General features: G+C 44.9%; 1 protein-coding gene across 2 annotated transcripts in view; it reads left to right on the forward strand.

Moving 5' to 3' along the window:
* FBXO34 (F-box protein 34) overlaps positions 1–9,851 on the forward strand; it is a 38,554-nt gene extending 28,703 nt beyond the window's left edge. Inside the window, exons 1-3 of one of the 2 annotated variants that reach the window (XM_069732715.1) lie at positions 1,119–1,181; positions 4,748–4,901; positions 7,113–9,851. In XM_069732715.1, coding sequence (XP_069588816.1) covers positions 4,834–4,901; positions 7,113–9,213 — 2,169 coding nt within the window. In that variant the 5' untranslated portion in view covers positions 1,119–1,181; positions 4,748–4,833 and the 3' untranslated portion in view covers positions 9,214–9,851. Of the gene's footprint in view, positions 1–1,118; positions 1,182–4,747; positions 4,902–7,112 lie in introns of those variants that run through there. The other variant, XM_069732706.1, reaches the window with a different exon arrangement.
* Positions 9,852–20,216: the final 10,365 nt, after the last annotated feature.

Consider the following 20,216-nt stretch of genomic DNA (forward strand, 5'->3'; position numbering starts at 1 on the left):
CCTTTTAGCCACGGTCCACTATTGCACTCCAGCTGTTGTAATACTACTACTCCCAGCAAGCCCTGGCAGTGTACAATATCCTATGCCGCAGTTCCTGTCCCACTTTATGGTAGTCCCTGTTCGCCTTCTATTGAAGCCAGATATTAGACTGCCCTTATCTTCTGACATTGTGACGGCTGTCTAGACTGTGTGACCTTTGCACACGTGGAAACCTACATAATGATCCTTTTATAGCCATACTGGGCAGTAAATGAGGGATGAGGCAGATCTGCTCTACGGGGTGCCAATATAACCTAGTCTCTGTGCCCCCCATGTACTGACTCCGGGGGAAAAACCCACAAATGGAGCTCATTTCATATTGATATGAAATGTCATTGTAGTCTGTGGCCCTCTCCAGGGTTTTGGGGGGGGACATTCATTCAGGCAGAACCCCAGAATTCCCGGCAGAAACTGTGTGACCGGGGAGCCATACTGGAGAACTATGATGGCAATACACCATAAAGTTTGACATTGGCTTGAGATGGGAAGAAAGTCATTTGACTGGTAAGAATTTTTTTTTCTTCTGGTACTGTAAAACTAAGGGAGTGTACCTTGCCTGATTTTCCAAACTAAGCCTTGTGCCGCCCCCCGCCCCCCCCCAACACCACCATGTGCACAAAAATTGCAGAGTGCATTCTAAATGATAAAATGCATATGTCTGCGTTTTTTAATGCCTTTTTTTATCGTGAAAAAAAAAATGAGAAAACCTGAACGTGTGCACATACCCTCAAAGAGAAATCTGCTTGGAAGCACTGCTCAAGCCTGTCACCCCAGCTCTATTCCCCCCCCACCCAGTGCCTCCTCCTTCTGCTTGGCTGGACGGCTTCCTTGTCTGAAGTCACACTGCATAGAGGCTGTCGGTCAAGCAGGAGAAAGCAGCAATGGCCAGTGAATAGAGCTGGAGTGCCCCAGGCTTGAGATCTGGATGGGATAAAGGCTCACAGATATGGCAGTACCATGAGGAACAGTTGTGGGTACTGTTCAGGTAGCAGTTTGGCAAGGCAGGGATTATTACTGCATGCTGGCTCAGCTCAGAGTATAAGCAGGGTTTTTTTTGTTTGTCTTGCCTGGAGAAGTACAGAAACACGATAGTGTGAATAATAAAGCCTTGTTTATACTTTCTGGATCTCCTGCTCCTTTCTGTGAGTATAGCCCGCACATCGTGATACTCGGTGTGTTGTCAGTCTTTAGTTCCATACATTTTGGTTGATCCTAATTCTGTTACAGTGAAACCTAATCTCTATTTTAAGATCAAAAGCTATAAAAACCATCCACTCGCTTGTCAGGTGTCCTGCTCCAGTTTAGCTCTGTAAAAATAGGAGTTGCGATGAAAGTTGGCTTCTGGGAGTGGTAGTGACCTCCCACCGCTAATCCCTGTCATAAAGTACTTAACTCTTGGCTTGTATTTGACCACTAAGACGTTTTCACCTTTTTTTTTTTTTTTACCTGCTCCTCCTCAGGTATAACTTACCATTTTTCTTTTAGTCAAATGATCTGCTTCCTCTATCCCCTATAAAAGAAATTCCCCTACTTTGTCCTTGCTTATTGATTTACAGATTGTTCTGTTAAATATACTCCTTTCCAAAAGCGAAGCGGGCCCATATGACCTCGGCTTCTGGTGACCTTTTTGGGAAGTAGTCTTAAAACTGTTTGTCAACCCGTTTCCTGCCCCTTTAAGAATGTGTCCTCAGCTTTAAGCTCTTCTGTGGGTGCATTTCACAACCTATTAATCATTCACTGCAAAAAATGCCTTTCAAACGACTTGGCAGTCATTTGGATTCCTCCCTGATTTATAACACCGGCATCATTGCCATATGACCAGGTTTATGTGGGTAACCATAAAATACACCTGCTCCTTATCCATTTTTACATTACCAGGACAGCCAAAATCTCCCCTTTTCTGAGGACAGTGCGGCCAATGCTATTTATCTGCAGATATTTCTATAGCTGCCGGGAAACTGCCTTTCTGGAGGTGCCAGGTTCCTTTTAAATGGTACCTGATATACCGAAAATGTCCGCTGGATCCTGGGCCCCACACGGTGCTCTCTCCATTTGTTTATACGGACACTTTCTTGGCTTTTTTTTTTTTTTAACTCCCATACAAACGAAAGGAGAGCACTGCACGTCTCATTTCCCACAATGTGGCTGTGGACTTGCATCCATTATCACATTTATGACATATCCTGCACATCTGCATGTGTTTTTGAGAGTTGTCTAGTATTTGGTGGTCTTAGTAATGTCAAATGATCCGAGGATCTAGAAGTATGAGAGATTTCGAGCTCTATACTGTGCAAAACTATTCTCTAACTATTCTCTGGTGGGGCCAGGGTATAGCTTCAAGGGTTGTCCAAACATCCTCCCTCCCCTGAGGACATCTTCGGCAATGTAATGTGCACACTGTTAGGATTCGGCTCCACTTTCCGCTTCATTTAGTAGATTCCATTGAGAAGTGGCTGACACTAGTCTGTGCAGGATTGCGACTAGGCAAGAACTGGAGTCGACAATGCAGAGGCGAATACTACACATTGGAATAATTCGCCAAACTCCAAATTTTTCTCAAGTGTAGACCATGCCTTTAAGTGGGGCAGTATGCTGACAACCTTAGTCTATGACTACACAAGATGCCTTTAGCACAGATGTGCACTCGGCTATCCTTGCCAGTGTAAGAGGCTTGAATGGAGTGGCAGGGTGCATGACCAAGGGTACAAGGTCCCCCACATATCAATTCTCAGTGGGGTTGCTGTGATGATCCACCTCCATGCTGGGAGAATTGCCGCTGCCATGTCTGGACTTCATTAATAATGAGAAGCAGGTGCAGACAGACCACATTCGGCTTCTCGCTCCTATCAGAATCCCTCTCGCCTATAGTCATCCAAAGGGGAATCTTTCCTTTCCCTGCAAAGAGCAGTCCCTCTGCGAATGGTGGGCTACAGAAATAAGAGCGTGGCCCCGAGACCCCGGTTCTTCATGTTCCTTCGTACTTTTTAACCTTGTTTCCTGGAATCTTAAGTGCTTCCAAGGTGTGTGTGTGTGTGTGTGTGTGTGTGTGGTGTGTTTTTTTTTTTTTTTTGTCTTCCTTCTATTCCCCGCCCCCCCCCCTCCTCCTGTATTTGCAGAATCCTCCCATGTTTTGCCATGTGATGAATCTGGCATGGCGCTGTACGTGGTGTACTTGTCTCTGTGCTTTTATACTAATTTTGGGTTTAGTCTGCTTCCACTGCCAGCCACTCAAATCTAGAGGTCTACACTCTGCAGAACCGCACATGGGGTCTCTGTGCCCCTCATATTGCACTGTTTGGGACACTGTGCATGAAATCAGGAACATGTAAGCTTCCACGTCCCATCTTTTTTTAGGGGAGATAGCCTACGACAGACTTATGTGCACACGTCAGGATTTCTGGCAGAAATTTTCCTGACAAAAACCTGACATTTCTGCCAGAAATCCGCATGCGTTTTTTCCAAAGGCATAGAATAGCGGGAAAAACGCAAAAAAAAAAAGCAAAATTAATGAACGTGCTGCTTTCCCCCCCCCCCCCCGCGGGGGAAAAAAACGCATCATGTGCACAAATTGCAGAATGCATTCTAAATGATAGAATGCATAATGTATGCGTTTTTAATTAGTTTTTATCGCGAAAAAAACTGAACGTGTGCACATACCCTGAAGCAGCTTTTCTCCTAGTTCCTGGTTTTGCTTAGCTAGCCCAAGTGCTCGTGTGTATGGGGGCAGTCTGTTGCCCTAATATTTGGCCATCTCGTGTATAGCTGCCCCTTCTGTTTTGGGATCCTCAATCCTGTGATTAATAGGCCTCCAGTAAGTGGCACCGTCTGGATTATGAAGTGTCGGCCTCGGCTCCTGTATTTTTAGCCTCCTGGCAGATACGACAGTCACAAGTGTTGAGTTGTGGAAATCTTCAGTTCAGATATTTTTAAACCTGTTTTTTGCCTAAAATGGATCTTGTAGTGTAAACAGGGCCAATAGTAAGTACACCTTGCGTACGGCTACAGTGTTTGCTATTTGTTCCAGAAGTGTGCAATTTTTATTTATTTATTTTTACGTTTATAATGAAACTTCAGAATTGCTCTAGGAGTTGGGCTACTTTCACACTAGCGTCGGATTCGGCCCGTCGCATAATCGCATTGCGTCGGGCCGAGATTCCGACGCTAGCGTTTGTTGTGCCGCACAACGGGTGCAGCGGATGCATTTCTCCGGCGCATCCGCTGCCCCATTGTGAGGTGCGGGTAGGTGGGGGCGGAGTTCCGGCCGCGCATGCGCAGTCGGAAAAAGCGGTCCGTCGGCTGCAAAAAAGTTACATTTAACGTTTTTAGCTCCCGGCGGTCCGCCACAACACGGCGCAACGGTTGCAAGACGGTTGCGACGTGTGTCAATACGTCGCAATGCATCGGTAATGTAACTCTATGGGGCAAAAACGCATCCTGCAAACAACTTTGCAGGATGCGTTTTTTTCCCCTAAACGACGCATTGCGATGTATTAAAAAAAAAAAAAAAAAAAAAAAAAACGCCAGTGTGAAAGTAGCCTTATCTGCATGGCACTAAAAGTGGAGCAAGTGGCTCCATAAGCAATCCTTATTGGGGGAAGGGTGCTTGTTTCATGTAATGTGGTTTTCCGTGTCATCCATTACCTGTGTTGGGGATGAACGGCGCCAATCAGTCCCGCTAAATGTTCCTCTTCTGTTTGTGTTTCTGCAGTTTACCACAACTGTGACGGACTGAGCATAAACCCATAACCAAGATGGACTGGCTGTGACGACACGCCTCGTGTGCAGGCAGTTAGGATGAGTTCCAGCCGAACCGGCCTCCACAGGGAACCACTTAAATTCCACTCCTATCAACATGTCAAGAGGTAAGTGTTGCGGAGTCGTCCATGCTCGTTGTCGGTCATTGTTAAGAGGACCATCTGCTGGATTTTTTACATTTAAACAGAGAACTTCCTCCAGTTGGTGCTACTCTAAATTATGCATGGAGAGGTGAGCAGTGCAATGATTCGAGCACAATCTGCAGGCGTTGTGCACGTGCCCTAGCAGGTAGCTGGCAATGCAACATCATTGCGCTGCTCTCCTACCGATGCATAAGCGAGTGGCATCCATGAACCATTTTGGGGCCCCCATACACATTAGTTGAATCTGCCAAGCCCTTTGCTGTGAACTGATGTCAGAGTACGGAAGTATCTGGCAATTAACATTGCTTGATCCTTTCTTCTCCTTTGGAGATGAATTGCAACAAGTGTCCTGCAGCAGCTTGCTTCCCATTGAGAACACATGCATGGTCAACTGAGCATGCACATGTGTGTATGGGGAGGTCAAGAGTAGTGATGGGTGAACCCCCTTAGATTGGGGTCTGTACCGGACACCTAGTGTTCGTGCACAGACTCCGAACACTGATTTATCACGGAAGTTGGTGTTAGTTTGGGCTCGGCAGCCCGAACGAAGCTTGTTCAAAGACTGCAGTGCAGCCAATCAACAAGCCTTTCTGGTGTAGGCACTTCTGCCTACATTTTAAGTTTAAAAAAAAAAAAAAACACGGCGTAGGGCCCCCCCTCCATTTTTGATGCCAAGGTAAAGCGGACAGCTGGTAATCTCAGGCTGTGAAGGTCCATGGATATTTGGCCCCTTCCCAGCATGAGACCAGCTAACAACTGTCTGCTTTCCCTTGGTTGGTTATTTAAAAATAGGCGGGATCTCGCATCTTTTATTTGTAGATTTGGCATGACCCAATATCCATGGGCATTCCCAGCCTATTAATATCAGCCCTCAGCTGTCTGCTTTGCCTTTGCTGGTTATTAATAATATAGGACGCTAAAAGAAATGATGATGGGCCCACCTATTTTTAATCAACTAAGGCAAAGCAGTCAGCTGGGCACTGATATTAATATACTGGGAACACCCATGGTTATTGGGCCATTCCCAACCTACAAATATCAGCCTGCAGCCAACCCAGAAGTGGTGCATCATATTTGATGCACCAAGTCTGGCACTTGGCCTCAGCTGTTCCTGATTTATGGTTAGTAATGGAGGGGCCAGGCAGTAAGGGGCCAGGCAGTGATTTCAGTAAGAGGACTAGTTGTCAGCCAGAGGACCCACCAATTGTGTATGGAATCCTTTCCCGGCCTTGGGTCTCATGACCTGAATTTGGCAAGGTTACATGTCTGAGGCTGTCAAGCATGGATAAGGAGACCTGCAGCCGGTCCATGCACAGTGCACTGTGGTGTTTTTTTTTTTTTTTCTTAATTGGAAAGTTAACCAATAAAATCCAACATGGCAGGTTTGTCTTTTGCTTTTACCTTTTTAAGCACCTGTATGGGGATTGCCCACTTTTTCTGAACAGCCTTTTCACACCTATGTACAGGGCTAGCATTAGTTCAGAACGACTGCACATCAGAGAAAAGCAATTATTGTAGGATATTTTTATAGCAGGAACCTTAGACAAATACTTTTTTCTGATACGCACTTGTGTTCACCCAAAATATGCTGTGAATTTCTGATTGGTGTGGGGGAGAGCAAACCCTCCAGTGCGTTAGGAACATGGCCTCAGTGACTACCATAGACTTGAATAGATAAAGGCACAGATGTGTGCACCCATGTGGATGCGGAGCCATTTTACTGGTGTGAAATCTAGTTCTTTGTAGATTGTATACTGACATCAGTTTTTCTTCATTTACACAAATTATTGAATTTTTAGGCCCACCTAGCTGATGTGTAGTCTTCAAAATCACTATTTTTTTCCAAATGAAGAATGAAGTAAAATCAGTATTTTTTTTGAAAGTTAGGTGTCAGATTGCTGCTAATATCAGGCTGTTGGCTCTCTCGGATGGCTTGCTTGCCCTCATGATTTTCTTTTTCAAGGATTACAGAGCTGTCCCGACTGCATAAGCTGTGTAAAGAGCAGCAAATCTGTACAAAATCTGGCTACTAATGTGTTTTTTCAACATAAGAGATTTTCCTTAAGCTGATGGGATCTGGCTGCATATGGTCAGCTGTGGGATTTTGCTGAATGTATTGATTTTGGGTTCTGTATGTATGCGAGTCTCACTGCCTGCACTTCTGTTTTTTTGCAGGGCTTCTGGAATGCATTTAAAGCCATATCACAAAATACAGAAAAGAGAATCTCTCCTAGAACCAAGATCAAACAAAGGCATGCATCTGAACAACCAAAGCTCGGCAAAAGAAGAGAAGCATAATGTGGCCTCCAAGAATTGTTTACCCTGTATGGACAATCCCCCCCGCAGGCCATTGGGCACGCTGTCTCCAAACACCATGTGCAATATGGCAGGGATGAGCTCCTCCAACAGCTTCGAGGTCAAAGCAAAGAATGTTCCACCTGCAACCATCCATCAGGGTGACGAAGGAGAGGTCCCATTGGATAGTTATGCCCTCATCAAGCCAGGAAACACGAAAGAGAAGATTGCCTTTTTTGCCTCTCATCACTGCATCAGCAATAGGAACAGCTCCATGAAGATTAAAAACACTGGGGACATGAATGGAAGAGCTGCCAAAAGGCGAAAGAAATCGGTGGACATGAAACGCGTAAAGAACCATCTGGAGAAGGTGCAGGAAGCGCAGAAAAAGTGCCTCCTCTCTGAGTCTTTCCCAAGCGTTGTGGAAGACTGTTCAATAAATTTTGTCACTGATAATGATGGAATTCTTCCTGGAAGACCCATTTCTGTGATAGAGATGGTAGCTTTTCTAGAACAAAGAGCAAGTGCGTTACTTTCTGATTGTGCTAAACCCTTTTCCAATCCTTCGAAACCCACTGGAAATTCTAAATGTGCCCTTCCGCCCGTTTCCTTGATGGCACTCGCAGCCAGTGAAAACTCTTCTGAGAAAGACAATTCAGAGAAGACCGAACTGGAGTCCGTGTGCGTCTTGGAAATGGTGGCTAAATTGGAATCTGAATGTTTGAGACGCCAGAACGACCGTGAATCAGGAGGACTCTCGAGAAACAACAGCTTCAGAAGGAACGTCGGCCGGATGTTGCTTGTCAGCGGCTCACAGCAAGGAGCAAGTCCTCTGCAAGATGATGCGTCTGATCCTGAAAAACACTCTACTGCTGCTTCTGGGGTGGAGACCGATGTCTTGCAAAATGAGGAAGACGTTTCTGCTGTGAAATCTTGGCAAAACTGCGCTCCACCCAAGCCTCAAGATTCTGAGTCTTTGCCGCCTATGGAAGACTTTTTTGTGGCCAACGTAGACCTTGAACTCGTAAGAGAGACTTACCTAAAAATGAGGTGTAGGGGCGATATTGCGATAACTGTAGATCCTTGTAACTTATCTATTTCTGTCTGTATAAAAGCTGTTGAATGTGTCCCCGATTCTTATGAGAGTCAGTTGGTGAATGTTGCAGCTGATGAAAAGTCAGAGTGTTCAGATAGGATCCCTGATCTCTCCTATAAGACTTCAGATGTACGAATGCAAACACAGGATATAGGACACACGCAGGACAAAGCTTTATCAGGTGACCCATCACCCGGGGTCCTATTTTTTCAAAGTGATCATAACGATGCAACACATGCACATGTACGGGTGAGCCCTGAAGTAAAGTCACAGGCAGACGGCCCTGAGAAATGCGCCTTTGACAATACTCTGTGTATGCAGAATAGCTCAATGATTGCACAGTACGCCGTCTCTATCTCCTCACTTGGAACCGTAACTCAGGTACTCAATGCCTCCTCCGTAAAGAGGCAGGTGTCTCATGATTTTCTCGAGACTCGATTTAAGATCCAACAGCTCTTGGAGCCACAGCAGTACATGGCGTTCTTACCCCATCACATCCTGGTGAAGATATTCAAGTATCTTCCCACCCGATCTCTCGCTGCCCTAAAATGCACTTCCTTCTATTTCAAATTCCTTATCGAACATTACGACATCCGACCGTGCGACTCGCTGTGGGTGCGGGACCCTCGCTACAAAGATGACCCTTGCAAGCAGTGCAAGAAAAAGTATGCGAGGGGCGACGTGTCTTTATGCCTGTGGCATCCCAAACCTTACTGCCAAGCTTTACCTTACGGCCCGGGTTTTTGGATGTGCTGTCACATGTCTCAAAAAGAGAGCCGCGGCTGTAGGGTGGGGCTTCACGACAACCGCTGGGTGCCCGCTTTTCACAGCTTTAACCGAACTGTGTGCAAGAAAGCGAGAGAGTCTGACATTGAAGAAGACTGACAAGTGCGGGCAGGAATTGTATTGGTCTAGTAGAAAGAAAGAGACATTTTCATGCCCCATGCTGTTTACATTGTACATAAACATGAGGGTTTCTTTTGTTCGTTTTTTTTTTTTTTCATGGGGTCGCGAAACTGCACATTTAACACAAGAGCCTTTACTTTTTTTTTTTCATTTTTCAACTGGATATTTAGCCCTTTTATGTAAATAACTCCTAATAGATGTACATATAAAATCTATTGCTAGCTGATGCCACCTAATCTTTACAAAGCAGCTATGGAAGTTGTTGTGGCTATAGGTGTACGGATGGATTTTTTTTTTTTTTTTTAATTTCTGTTTTGTGTTTTTTTTTTTTTTTTCTTTAATTTTAAGTGTCTTGTTAAATATGTATATCCTGTACGATGTTTCTAAAAAAAAGAAAGAAACTCTAAAAATATATAGGGCTTGAAGCATTTAAAAGTGTTTATCATTGGTTTAACTGGAGAGAGTTGTACTCGGAACTGGCACAAGTGTCTGAAATACTGTGACAAAGTGAATACATGAGGTGACTTGTATAGTGACAAACTATATGAGAAAGATATTGTCTGGCTTTACTTCAATAAAATGTGCATCCTGAATCTTTCTGAATGCATTGGCTTTCACCTTTTGTTTAATAGTGTTTTTGTGGTTTTGTTTTCTTCTTCGTCACTTTGCACTTTTTCTTTTTTATATTCCGTGTAATATACAGTCTTCATCTATTGATCGTTCTTTCTAAGCTGCAATGTTTTCAGTAGAGTTTATAGATGTACAATTTATGGAACTGTGGAATCCATTTTTAAAAGCAAATCTGGTGAAATATTAAATGTATAATAACTTCCCGCCTTGTTTAATGACATTTACTACAAATTAAGATTCTCCTAATCACTCACAATCATCCAGGTGTTTATTGGCAAACTTCAGATGGGCCTGCACATGTGCCTTCTTGAGCAGGATTTTAAACCTTTAGGTTATGCTTTCACGTTCAGGAAACGCTGTGTTTTTGACGCTGCGTTGAGCTGCAGCGTCAAAAATGCAGCGTCCAGATGTTACAGCATAGTGGAGGGGATTTCATGAAATTCTGTCTCTACTATGCATTAAAAGACGCATGCGGCAGACCCATGAAAACGCACATGCGGCGCGTCTTTTAAGAACACAGCATGTCCTTACATTGCTGAAACAACGCAAGTACAGCGCAGGCGACCTGCCAGTGACCTCAGGTGCAGATTTGGTCAGGATTTTACCTGCATAAAATCCTGATGCAATCCTGAACGTGGACTCATAACCTTACGGTGTAATGTGTTAGCAGTGGTCTTCTTGGTGACTGTGGTCCCAGCTGCCTTGAGATCATTAACCAGTTCCCCTTGTGTAGTTTTAGGCTGATCTCTCACCTTCCTCACAATCAATGATACCCCACAAGGTGGTATTTTGCATGGTGCCCCAGACTGTCTATTGACAGTCATTTTGTATTTCTTCCATTTTCCTACTATTGCACCAACAGTTGTCTCCTCCTCACCCAGCGTCTTACTTATGGTTTTGTAGCCCATTCCAGCTTTGTGCAAGTCTGATCTTATCCCTGACTAGAGATGAGCGAATTTGCTCGGGTTTCCTCTTATTCAGCAAGCTATAGAGCTTGCCGAATTAGCTGCAGAGGGAGCCCAGCTTCCTGGATCGCGCTGGCTGATAGGCGCTGCAGCTGCATGTGTGACCTTCACTACACATGCATGGAGAGCCTAACAAACAGGCTCTCCATGCAGGCTGTCACACCACCATGACACATGCAGCTGCAGAGGCAATCGGCTGGCACGAGCCAGGAAACCGGGCTCCCTCTGCAGCTAATTCACTCATCTTCCTGACATCCTTATAAAGTGCTTTGGTCTTGCCCATGTTGTAGGGGGTAAAGTGTGACTGATTAATTGAGTCTGTGGACAGGAGTCTTTCTTTTATAAAGGTGACTGTGTGAGGCCTGTTTCACACGTTAGTGGCTCCGGTACTTGAGGTGACAGTTTCCTCGCGTACCGGAGACACTGACTCTCGTAGACACATTAAAATCAATGTGTCTCTGCATATGTCGGCGTGTTTTCAAGGACCGTGTGTCTGTTTGGAAAACACTGAGACATGTCCGTGTTCGTGGGAGCGCACGGATCACACGGACCCATTAAAGTCAATGGGTCCGTGTAAAACACGTACCGCACACGGATGTTGTCCGTGTGCAGTCTGTGTGCCGTGCAGGAGACAGCGCTACTGTAAGCGCTGTCACCCCCCTGCGTGTGGTGCTGAAGCCCCATTCATTACTTCTCTCCAGCAGCGTTTACTGGAAAGAAGGAATTAATAATTTATTTTTGTTTTTAAAATAAAGTTGCCGGTAATTGGTATCAGGTGCCTGATAAATAATGCATTCCATCTAGTGTATGTATGTATGTGTATATATGTGTATATATGTGTATATATGTGTATATATATGTGTATATATGTGTATATATATGTGTATATATATATATATATATATATATATATATATATATATATATATATATATATATATATATATATATATATATATATATATATATATATGTGTATATGTGTGTGTGTATATTATACACCTACCTACACACCCCTACCTAACAAGTCCGAGAGAGATTATCTACAGTGTCGGCAAAAAAAATCTTTACAAGACTGCCAAAAAGCAAAACCGGTTGAGCTGCACATAGCAACCAATCAGAGGGCAGCTTTCGCTTTACCAGAGAAGTGAAAACTGAGCGTTGATTGGTTGATATTTGCAACAAAGCTAGCTTTATTAGACAGTTTTTTATTTTCTCCCCCATTGTGTACACTTTTAAAAAGTTAAATTATGTGGACTTTGTCAATTTTATTTTTGCTGCGCAAATGTAAAGGTTTTTTTTTTTTTTTTTTTTTGCTGGCACTGTATCTGACACACAAGAGTGAGTGTGTGTGTGTGTGTGTGTGTGTGTGTGTGTATGTATGTAGACATAGACCGGGTTATTTGTCTTGCGGAGACTAAGCATCTCCACAAGATAGACATGCTGCGGTCTATAAAGCTGCGCCACATGTGTGTAAATGCAGGGCTGCCGGATGCGGCCGTGTGCACATAGTGGAGATGGGATTTCATAAAATCTCCTCCACTATGCAATAACATCTGGCTGCTGCAGCTGTACGCAACTCCTGATGTATTATGCCACGTGAAAACATACCCTTAGGCTATGTGAACACGTTCAGGATTTCTCGCAGAAAATTCCTGAGAAAAGCCTGAAAATTTTCTGCAAGAAATCTGCATGTTTTTTGATGCGTTTTTCCCCCCAGACATTTCCCAATGCATTTTTGTAGTGGGAAATACGCAAAATTAATGAATATGTTGTGTGTTTTTTCGCAGAAAAATGCATCATGTGCACAAAACATGCAGAATTCTTTCTAAATGATGGGATGCTTATTGTATGCTTTTTTTTTTTTTTTTTTGCGGTTTTATAGCGATTTAATCGGGGGAAAAAAACACGAAAAAACAGCAACGTGTGCACACAGCTTAAAGGTTCATCAGGAGTACTAAATGGTGATGAGTGAGCATGCTCAAATAAGGTGTTATCTGAGCATGCTCAGGTGCTCAATGACTTTCGTGTGCTCGAAAAAATATGATCCAGTTCCCGTGGCTGTTAGACAATCCCCGCATGTGTTGCAACTAACAGCAACTGGGAATCGAACATATTATTCAAGCACACCGAAGACACTCAGTGCATGAGCATGCTTGGATGACATCTTACCAGGGCACATTTGCTCTTCACTAGTACTAAATCAGGCAATTTTATAAAAATATACTTATCTGACTAGTGGCCAGGAAGATGATATTTCTAGCATTCCATCTAGGGATCATATGCTCAGGCACCTGATACCACAAGGTCCGTTTCCCCATCTAGTCGAATTCTGATACATAATTATGTATGTTGGGATTTAGTTGCGCATTATAGTATAGTGAGCAGCTTCTAATAAGAAAAGACTATGCTAATCGCATGTATTGGACAGCCAGGTCTTTTCCTATGGCTTTTTTTTTTAAATATAAATTATCAGGCACATATGCGCTTGGCACCTTCCTTTCAATCTCTAATGCTGTGGTTTCTGTTTTACATTAATTTCTGTTTACTGAGCCCTAACTCATGACATGGCGGGACACTAGTGTGAGAAGGGCGAGCCATCGACTAGCAGGGGTGCCACATATTCCAGTTTAGGGTGCTAACCTCCATGGCAAGGTAGGATGAGTGTTTAGTGTAAGGTTGTGGCCCCCTTTAATACTGAGCATTAATGTTGTCTGTCTTCATATTTAAAAAAAATAGTTATAAGTACATATTTCAATGGATGCTTTTGTGACCGTGATCCTGTACAATGGCAAGGGTAAACCGGCCAACAGAGCAGCATGCAGAATTTATTGCAGAAAATAAAATCTGCCCCAATTCTGTAACATGTGGATGTAGCCTTAATGCACACATTGTTCTGGATACGTACCATAAACATTTAATCTAAGCTATGGCATGATGTGAAGGTGACAGTCCCCTAGAACACATCATGGCGTTCTTCATAGGAGCACTTGTTGTTGCAGAGTTTGTCAGGGATAGACCCCCCTTCTGCGTTATTGTCTCTTATGGTACAAACAGTTAATGTACACCTGAAGTAAGAGGAAAGCGGCTGGGTGGGAATACACAGAATGGGTCCATTGCCTAGTTGGATCATGTCACCAGCAGGTTTTCATACTTCTGCAGTAAGTAGGCGCAGCTGAAATTAATCTGTCCATGTCTCTGGCCATTACCATGGGGCAGACAAGTAATATAAGCCACAATGCCTGGCTGCCACACATGGGTGGTCACTTTAAGGGCTTTTTTTTTTTGCTTAATTATTTAATACGTGACATTGAGAAGACATTGAATTATTTATGGAAACATTACTCCTCCAGCAACATGGATTTGCTCCTCTACGGTTTTCCTTTTCTTAAGCGGTTGGGTTACATTCACGGTCACCAAATGCTGGGTGTGGCCTGAGGGGGTCACATCTTCACCCCTTCACTATAATTGATGTTACTAGTATATAGTGTCTTATTCTCTTTATCTGCACTTTGTCAGGGGCAACACTAAGGGAGCAATTCAGCAAAATATTTGCACTTGAAGACCGTGTAAAACTTTTTGCTCGCCATCCGACTTGTCATTTTTACGATACCCTTATCAACTATTTGAAAAACTGGATGAGGTTTAACAGGAGTAGGTATGAGAAATTAGGCTACAGATGTGTATGCCAATGACTGGGATACATTTCTGGAGCTCAGTGGTGATGAGTCATTAAGACTTTTATGGCCTCATGCCTATTTAAAAGGGATTTGTCCCCCTTTCAAACAATCCTAGTTGATTATTAAAAAAAAAAAAATTATATCATACGGGCAGCGCTACTAACCATTCCCTGGTCGCTGGTAAATTATTCTGCTGCTTCAGCTTTTTGATATTGATGTCACGTCGCCAGTCGAGCACTGAGCGCGGTAGCACTGCCTGTATGATCAGCTTATTGATGCCAGTCAAGCACTGAGCTCGGTAGCACTGCCTGTATGATCAGCTTTTTGATATTGAGGTCATGTCGCCAGTCAAGCACTGAGCTCGGTAGCACTGCCCATATGATCAGCTTTTTGATGCCAGTCAAGCATTGAGCTCGGTAGCACTGCCCATATGATCAGCTTTTTGCTATTGCTGTCTCGTCGCCAGTCAAGCACTGAGCTTGGTAGCGCTGCCCATATGATCAGCTTATTGATGCCAGTCAAGCACTGAGCTCGGTAGCACTGCCTGTATGATCAGCTTTTTGATATTGATGTCCCATCGCCAGTCAAGCACTGAGCTCGGTAGCGCTGCCCATATGATCAGCTTATTGATGCCAGTCAAGCACTGAGCTCGGTAGCGCTGCCCATATGATCAGCTTATTGATGCCAGTCAAGCACTGAGCTCGGTAGCGCTGCCCATATGATCAGCTTATTGATGCCAGTCAAGCACTGAGCTCGGTAGCACTGCCTGTATGATCAGCTTTTTGATATTGATGTCATGTCGCCAGTCAAGCACTGAGCTCGGTAGCGCTGCCCATATGATCAGCTTATTGATGCCAGTCAAGCACTGAGCTCTGTAGCGCTGCCCATATGATCAGCTTATTGATGCCAGTCAAGCACTGAGCTCGGTAGCGCTGCCCATATGATCAGCTTATTGATGCCAGTCAAGCACTGAGCTCGGTAGCACTGCCTGTATGATCAGCTTTTTGATATTGATGTCATGTCGCCAGTCAAGCACTGAGCTCGGTAGCGCTGCCCATATGATCAACTTTTTGATGCCAGTCAAGCATTGTGCTCGGTAGCACTGCCCATATGATCAGCTTTTTGCTATTGCTGTCTCGTCGCCAGTCAAGCACTGAGCTTGGTAGCACTGCCCATATGATCAGCTTATTGATGCCAGTCAAGAACTGAGCTCGGTAGCACTGCCCATATGATCAGCTTTTTGCTATTGCTGTCTCGTCGCCAGTCAAGCACTGAGCTTGGTAGCGCTGCCCATATGATCAGCTTATTGATGCCAGTCAAGCACTGAGCTCGGTAGCGCTGCCCATATGATCAGCTTATTGATGCCAGTCAAGCACTGAGCTCGGTAGCACTGCCTGTATGATCAGCTTTTTGATATTGATGTCCCATCGCCAGTCAAGCACTGAGCTCGGTAGCGCTGCCCATATGATCAGCTTATTGATGCCAGTCAAGCACTGAGCTCTGTAGCGCTGCCCATATGATCAGCTTATTGATGCCAGTCAAGCACTGAGCTCGGTAGCGCTGCCCATATGATCAGCTTATTGATGCCAGTCAAGCACTGAGCTCGGTAGCACTGCCTGTATGATCAGCTTTTTGATATTGATGTCATGTCGCCAGTCAAGCACTGAGCTCGGTAGCGCTGCCCATATGATCAGCTTATTGATGCCAGTCAAGCACTGAGCTCTGTAGCGCTGCCCATATGATCAGCTTATTGATGCCAGTCAAGCACTGAGCTCGGTAGCGCTGCCCATATGATCAGCTTATTGATGCCAGTCAAGCACTGAGCTCGGTAGCACTGCCTGTATGATCAGCTTTTTGATATTGATGTCATGTCGCCAGTCAAGCACTGAGCTCGGTAGCGCTGCCCATATGATCAACTTTTTGATGCCAGTCAAGCATTGTGCTCGGTAGCACTGCCCATATGATCAGCTTTTTGCTATTGCTGTCTCGTCGCCAGTCAAGCACTGAGCTTGGTAGCACTGCCCATGTGATCAGCTTATTGATGCCAGTCAAGAACTGAGCTCGGTAGCACTGCCCATATGATCAGCTTTTTGCTATTGCTGTCTCGTCGCCAGTCAAGCACTGAGCTTGGTAGCGCTGCCCATATGATCAGCTTATTGATGCCAGTCAAGCACTGAGCTCGGTAGCGCTGCCCATATGATCAGCTTATTGATGCCAGTCAAGCACTGAGCTCGGTAGCACTGCCTGTATGATCAGCTTTTTGATATTGAGGTCATGTCGCCAGTCAAGCACTGAGCTCGGTAGCACTGCCCATATGATCAGCTTTTTGATGCCAGTCAAGCATTGAGCTCGGTAGCACTGCCCATATGATCAGCTTTTTGCTATTGCTGTCTCGTCGCCAGTCAAGCACTGAGCTTGGTAGCGCTGCCCATATGATCAGCTTATTGATGCCAGTCAAGCACTGAGCTCGGTAGCACTGCCTGTATGATCAGCTTTTTGATATTGATGTCCCATCGCCAGTCAAGCACTGAGCTCGGTAGCGCTGCCCATATGATCAGCTTATTGATGCCAGTCAAGCACTGAGCTCGGTAGCGCTGCCCATATGATCAGCTTATTGATGCCAGTCAAGCACTGAGCTCGGTAGCGCTGCCCATATGATCAGCTTATTGATGCCAGTCAAGCACTGAGCTCGGTAGCACTGCCTGTATGATCAGCTTTTTGATATTGATGTCATGTCGCCAGTCAAGCACTGAGCTCGGTAGCGCTGCCCATATGATCAGCTTATTGATGCCAGTCAAGCACTGAGCTCTGTAGCGCTGCCCATATGATCAGCTTATTGATGCCAGTCAAGCACTGAGCTCGGTAGCGCTGCCCATATGATCAGCTTATTGATGCCAGTCAAGCACTGAGCTCGGTAGCACTGCCTGTATGATCAGCTTTTTGATATTGATGTCATGTCGCCAGTCAAGCACTGAGCTCGGTAGCGCTGCCCATATGATCAGCTTATTGATGCCAGTCAAGCACTGAGCTCGGTAGCGCTGCCCATATGATCAGCTTATTGATGCCAGTCAAGCACTGAGCTCGGTAGCACTGCCTGTATGATCAGCTTTTTGATATTGATGTCATGTCGCCAGTCAAGCACTGAGCTCGGTAGCGCTGCCCATATGATCAACTTTTTGATGCCAGTCAAGCATTGTGCTCGGTAGCACTGCCCATATGATCAGCTTTTTGCTATTGCTGTCTCGTCGCCAGTCAAGCACTGAGCTTGGTAGCACTGCCCATATGATCAGCTTATTGATGCCAGTCAAGCACTGAGCTCGGTAGCGCTGCCCATATGATCAGCTTATTGATGCCAGTCAAGCACTGAGCTCGGTAGCACTGCCCATATGATCAGCTTTTTGCTATTGCTGTCTCGTCGCCAGTCAAGCACTGAGCGCGGTAGCGCTGCCCATATGATCAGTATTTTGATATTGATGATGGCACTGCAGCCAGATACCGGGAGTAGCAGCAAAGACTCAGTCCTGGCCCTGAGAAGGTAGAATGTACCATGTGTGGGTTTTATTTTTAAACTGCACCTGGTGCTAAGGATTTTAATGAATGTACCAAATTGTATTCCAGTGCACCCTCTAAAGACTGGCTTATAACACACCACTGTTTCTTAATTAATACATATGTAGTATTGCTGAGGAATTTTAACCCTTTTCTCACATTTTAATAGGATGGTTTGGAACATTTTCAGGAAATTAGTCTTCACCATAGATGATCTGTGAAACCAGTTTAACAAAGGCCAAGTACAGATCACACGTGAGTCTTCGGCCCCCAAACTCACAACCTCATACCTATAGGGCTGCTGCTCACCTCAGGAGAATTAAACTGGGGATAGGGAAATTCCATCACTCCATGGCACGGCTTTGTTTATAGGATCAGGCTTGGGTCATACCGCAAAAAAAAAACGTTTTTCCAGAAATATCACTTAGGCTACTTTCTCACTAGCGTCGGAATCTCCCCGTCGCAATGCGTCGGGCAGAGATTCCGACGCTAGCGTTTAACACACTGCACAACGGAGGCATTTCTCCGGCGCATCCGCTGCCCCATTGTGAGGTGCGGGGAGGTGGGGGCGGAGTTCCGGCCGCGCATGCTTGGTTGGAAAATGCTACATGTAACGTTTTTTGCTCCTGACGGTCTGCCAAAGCACGACGCATCCGTCACACGACGGATGCGACGTGTGGCAATCCGTCGCAATGCATCGTCAATACAAGTCTATGGGGAAAAAACGCATCCTGCAAGCACTTTCGCAGGATGCGTTTTTTCTGCAAAATGACGCATTGTGACGGATTGCAGATAACGCTAGTGTGAAAGTAGCCTTAATAGGCTGCTTGCTGCAGTTTTGTTGTAATCTCTATTTTCTCTGCTGCAAATATAGCAGTGCTTAAATGCTATGTGCCATCCCACCCACACCCGTTTGGCAGCTTGCTCCCAATCAATGGTGGGGGGGTGGGGTTACACAGATTAGCTGAACACCCTGCACAGGGACACCTAGTGATAATCTCCTGCTGATGAAACACATTGTATTGAAAGCAGCTGAGCAAGTGAAACATCACTAAGGGTACCGTCACACAGTGGCATTTTGATCGCTACGACGGCACGATTTGTGACGTTCCAGCAATATAGTTACGATCTCGCAGTGTCTGACACGCTCCTGCGATCAGGGACCCCACTGAGAATCGTACGTCGAAGCAGATCGTTTGAAACTTTCTTTCGTCGTCTAGTGTCCCGCTGTGGCGGTATGATCGCATGGTGTGACAAAGGTGTGCACGATATTGTATACGATGTGCGCATAGTAACCAACGGCTTCTACATCGCAAACACGTCATGAAACGCTCCAGCGTCGTACATTGCAAAGTGTGACAGCAGTCTACGACGCTGGAGCGATATTGTTACGATGCTGGAGCGTCACGGATCGTGCCGTCGTAGCGATCAAAATGCCACTGTGTGATGGTACCCTTAGATTAAATAGCGAATGAAATCTTTCAGCAGTTTATTTTTTTTAAAGGAAACTTGTCTCCACGAAAATGCATAGGGAGAGATGAGCAGAATGACATACAGTTTTATGAGAAAAGATTCAGCAAAGCCTGTGTTTTTATCATTTAAAGCTCTGCTCTTTTTGACATTTTGGATCCAGTGGGCGGTTATATCAGTGATTGACAGCTACTCTAGTGTGCTGTGGCAGTGGTCAGCAAAAGGTTTAAATAATTAAAACATATACTGAATCTTTTCCCACATAACTATATAGCAACCTGCTCCGCTCCCCCTACTCTTATAACATGACGCCTGGAGACTGGACTACATTTTGTGGTGCCAGGGTCTCCGAGTCAAATAGGAAGTTCAGAGAACAAAAAAAATAAATTGCAGATTACGGTTTTCCCCTAAAGGGTCCCCCACGTATGTTCCAACTGGATTGCAAAAAATTTGTATTTAAACGTGTCCCCTGTTTAGACTGCCCACCCCACATGTGCCAACATCTCGTGGTAGAGAGTTAGGCTATGGCAATTTGCAGCTAAATGAAAACTAAAGAGAATGTCGTCAATTAACTTGCCAGGAATTTGCATTGCTAGGGCACGAGACACCTGCTCGCTGTGCCTGCCGGCTCAGTGAGATCACTAGCTGGTGTATATCTTTTGCTGACTGCTCCCTTTATAATAATAAT

Source organism: Ranitomeya imitator, chromosome 1 (assembly GCF_032444005.1).
Source record: "Ranitomeya imitator isolate aRanImi1 chromosome 1, aRanImi1.pri, whole genome shotgun sequence".
Lineage (NCBI taxonomy): Eukaryota > Metazoa > Chordata > Amphibia > Anura > Dendrobatidae > Ranitomeya > Ranitomeya imitator.